The following is a 4,227-nucleotide window of genomic DNA, read 5'->3' as shown; positions in this document are numbered from 1 at the left end:
CAGGTTTTATTTTGTGAAACAGACACTTGACAATTCAGGAGCCAGGAAGACCAGCTCTGCCGTGCCTTGGGAAACGGGCAGTGGGCAGCTTATGGGAGGGTGGGGTGGGCCTGGGCTGTGGGTGTGCCCCATGCAGAGGGGGTCCCAGTTCCCCACCCTTACCCCAGCTTCTCCCTCCCACTGGCTTGGTTACAGAGGTGCAGTACCACAGTCAGACCATAATCCCCAAACCCTGTTAGTTTTTACTCGGGGTTTTGAAACTATTGGGGCCCTCTTTTGACAGCTCCCTCTCACTGTTGGAAAGGGGAAGTCCAGAGTTGCCTCGGGGGCCCTGGCCTCCTGCCTGAGCGGAGCTCATTCCCAGGCATGGGCTGGGCAGTTAGGTCAGCTCCCCAAGGGTCTGAGATGGGCTGCAGGGGTTCCAAGCCCTGTCTACAGGAAGCAGAGGACCCTTGCCCCTCCAGGGGCACGCCAGGACCCTGGCAAGGCGGCCCAGAAAAGCCATGTTGTTTACAAGCTGAGCACAGTTGCTATTTTAAGATGCTGATGGAGGGCAGTGTGAGGCATGAGACCCCAGGCGGGGTGGGGGTGGGGGGAGCTGCTGGGCACAGTGGAGGGGCAGGCTGCCACAACTTAGGTTCCGTAAGGCCTCAGCTGCAGCTTGTACCTTGCACCTGTGGAATTTCTCTTCCTTCCAGCCCTAAGGAGAGGCCCCACCAATGACAATGGAGATTATGAATGAGAAAACCATTTATTCCATCTCCAGAATTAGTCTAACAGAATCCAAGGGTGCTGTGTGTCCTTCCCCCAAGGCTTTGTAATATACATTCAGAGCAGCCTGGGGGCTGTGGGTACATCCCACACCTCCTGACAGACCTGGGATATTTACATAAAGCTGGGTGTTGTCAGGCAAAGCCCCTCCCTGCAGCCACAGGGCGGGATCAGAGACAGGGTCTCCCAAGGGTGGGCACCAGCCCTGCCCCTCGGCTGCCAGGAAGGTGACCCAGAGGCACTGGCACAGAGTGTGACCACAGGTCCAAGCGAGCAGACACTTCAGCAGTGAGCACGGCTGGCTGCCCGAAGAGCAGGCAGGGGGCTGAGGCGGAACAAACCTGAGTGAGGAGGGAAGGAGCCCCGGCCCAGTGCCTGCAGCAGGAGCGAGGAGAAGGCCCCGCAGCCTCGTCTTTGGCAGAGAACCCCAAATGGCTGCAGCCACCAGCGCCTGGACGTGGGCCCGGCTCCTGGGCTGGGGAGAAGCTAAGGCACTTGTCAAAACAGCATATTGGGCGCCTGGAGCTATTCCCGGTGGGGATGCCGGTCATTAAAAGCAACAAAAACCCTTTCCTAAAAAATGCCCTCGAGGAGTGGTGGGTGAAGCCCTTGGGGCACAGGCACTTCGGGGCTCTCTCTCCAGGCCCTGTGTCAGTTCGGACATGGAGAGGGGCCAGCGGCCCTAGGAGCCAAGCCTTGGGGGAGGAGCCGGGGAGGAGGGGAGGCCCCCAGGCACCCTCCTCCCTCCCCATACCATCCTGGCTGCAGCTCAGTACACAGGGGGCGGCTGGTAGCCCTCGGTGCTCTCGGCGTTCTGGGTGAAGGGCGGCTGCTGGTAGGTGTCCGCAGGCACGCCTGGGTAGGAGGCGTAGGCCGTGCTCGGGTCCGGAGTGGGGTCCACGTAGTTCTGGATGAATTCGTCCACTCCAGCCTTGTAGCGCTGGTAGGCCAGGAAGGCCAACACGCACTGCAGGGAGCCCCGAGGTTTGGGTAACTCAGCCCTGCACCACCCTTCACCAGAGACACCAGGACCCTGTCCCGCCCTGGGTCCACTTACCCAGGAGAAGATGGAGAAGAAGCTGAAGGTGATGGCCGCCCGGGCTGAGTCGGCTTCTACACGCACATCGTTCTTCTTGGTGGCCGCCCACTGATTGGTGAGGAAGCAGAAGCCAACGAACCACAGGAAGGTCCAGAGAGCTGGGGCGAAGGCCAAGAGGGGAGGGTTAGCTCCACAGAGCGGCAGGAGGACAGGGGCCCCCTGGGAGCAAGAAGCCTCCAGGGCTGTAGAGGTGCTGATTCAGAAGCTGGGGTGGGGACAGGATGCCATCTCTAGGGCTCTGCTCCAAGCCCAACTCAGCTCCAGGGGGTTTCAGCAGACACTGAGAAATCCTTGTGTGCCAGCCTGACCGTGGGCGAGGTCAGGAGACCCAGGGCTGCTCCCACCCCTCCCCAGCCTGCAGTCACAGCCCCCTAGAGCTTCTGGGAACACTGCTGTTCCTGTTCACCCCAAGGTCAAGTGGAGCTGCAGCCAGCTGGCCGGTACCTGAGAAGAGCAGGTCACCGATGACCAGGTACTTGCGGTCAGTGGCATTGCTGATCTGGGGGAAGTAGATGTCGACCACGAAGAAGAAGGCCGAGGCCAGGAAGGCCAGCACCCCGATGGCGCTGCCGTAGCGGCAGGCGTCCTCGTTGCGGTTGAACACGCAGTACTGCTGCTGGGAATCGTGGGTGTTGCTGTAGCCCTCGCCGAAGATGCATGAGAACACGATCAAGGCAAAGACCTGAGCAGGAGGCAGGGGAAGGGCTGAGTGACTGCCACCCTTGTGGGCCACACCCCCAGGTGGCACACGGAGTGGGACCCTGATGGGAGGGGACACTGGCCTCCCCGATCCTGCTTTTCCCCTGCTGGAGCTTGGTGACCCAGCCCTTCCTGAACTTGGGGAGCGAGTCCCCTCCCCACTCCCTTCTCCAGACACCCGTTATAAGGGGCATGGATTCCTGGGGATTCCTGGACTGAGGACAGTGGGGAGTGCAGGGGGGTCTCCTGGGAGGTGACGGCCCACCCCGCTGTCTGCCTGGGGAATGGCTCTGCTGGACCACTCCCACTTGTAGTGAGTTTTAAGCGGGATGGCTCACAAAGTCAGAGTAACCCAAGCTTGGAGTCTCACCCCCTGATCACCACCTGCCTGTCACCTCTACAGCGCCAGCCTCTGCCTAAAAACCCAGTGATGGAGAACTCCTTCCACTTCAGGAAAACCATGCCTCTGAACTGAAACCATGTCCCCAGACTGCCAACTCCCACGGCCCCCTCCGACTCTTCCCTGCTTCAGGCTGGGCTCCCCAGTTTGGCCAGTCTTCCTCCTACGAAGAATTCTGGGCTCTTTGGCATCCTGGCCCCTGGCCTCCCAGGGAATCCCTGTTGGCTTCTGCCCATAGCTGGTCCTACCCACACAGGGCACCTCAGGTGGGTCTGCCCAGCAGGCCCGTGGACACAGCTCTGTACTCAGACCCTGGAGGCACTGGGGTAGGGGGGTCAAGAGTGTGCAGCACCCACAACTCTGGGAGGGGCTCCAGGCCCTTGGGAACAGCCTCACATCACCTGTCTCCACCTCAAACTGAAAGGCTACCGCCCAACTCAGCCGTATGTGAGTCTGGACACCTGGCTCCCTCTGGGACTAGCCCAGGCCTCTCCCCCGCCTGCCCTGCCTGTCTGCACAAGGCCCTCTCAATAGGTTCCGGAGCTGGCAGTCACAAGCCCCACCCCCAGCTGGAGATGAAGCCGGAACTCTGGATGCTGGGAGCAGTGTGCCAGCCTGACTCCTGGCACTGCCATCCCGAAACATGGGCATCTGCTCCTGGGGTCAGACCCCACAGGTCAGGCAGAATGCGGATGAGGGTGTCACCAGGGCAACTCACAGGGCTCCAGCCCCAGGCAGGTGCGGTGTGGCTACCTTAGGCCCAGCCCTCTGCCTGCGCGCTTCCTAACACCTTGTCCAGCTTTGAGCTCTGGTTGTCCAAGAGCAGGGGACCTCCCACCAACCCCCTGCCCCAGTAACCTAGTGCTGGAGCGGCTCACCCAGCTCAGGCGGAGGGGCACAGACTAGGGTCACTTGACCTTGGGTGGGGAAGCAGACCCATGGGCTGCTCTTGAGTGGAAGACAGGCTCTGTTTCAGGGCGGCCAGGCCTTCCCCCGCAACCCCCTGCACCCCACGTGGCTTCGGAAAGCCCCCCTCCGGATGAATTCCCCCAGGCTGGGAGTCGCGGCACGCTGGCCACCTGTCCTGGAGCCGCCTCAAACTCCTCCCATTGCCAGCAGGGCGATAGGCCTGCTCCCGGCGGCGCCTCCCGGGCCACTCGGTGCCCGGGCCGGGAGATGGGGGTGGCAGGGCCCCGGGTGGGAGGCGGCAGGGATCGGAGTGGGGGGACCGGCGGGGCCCCGGGGTGCGGGTGGTGGT

General features: G+C 62.0%; 1 protein-coding gene across 1 annotated transcript in view; it reads right to left on the bottom strand.

Moving 5' to 3' along the window:
• Nucleotides 1–732: 732 nt before the first annotated feature.
• Nucleotides 733–4,227, bottom strand: part of SYNGR2 (synaptogyrin 2) — an 8,419-nt gene continuing 4,924 nt past the window's right edge. Inside the window, exons 2-4 of the mRNA XM_010856246.1 lie at nucleotides 2,315–2,552; nucleotides 1,829–1,968; nucleotides 733–1,738 (exon numbers count right to left, since the gene is read on the bottom strand). Coding sequence (XP_010854548.1) covers nucleotides 1,541–1,738; nucleotides 1,829–1,968; nucleotides 2,315–2,552 — 576 coding nt within the window. The 3' untranslated portion in view covers nucleotides 733–1,540. The remainder of the gene's footprint in view (nucleotides 1,739–1,828; nucleotides 1,969–2,314; nucleotides 2,553–4,227) is intronic.

The sequence above is a fragment of the Bison bison genome, unplaced genomic scaffold (genome assembly GCF_000754665.1).
Source record: "Bison bison bison isolate TAMUID 2011002044 unplaced genomic scaffold, Bison_UMD1.0 scf7180017864371, whole genome shotgun sequence".
NCBI classification, from domain to species: Eukaryota; Metazoa; Chordata; class Mammalia; order Artiodactyla; family Bovidae; genus Bison; species Bison bison.
This window is presented reverse-complemented; position numbering and strand designations above follow the sequence as displayed.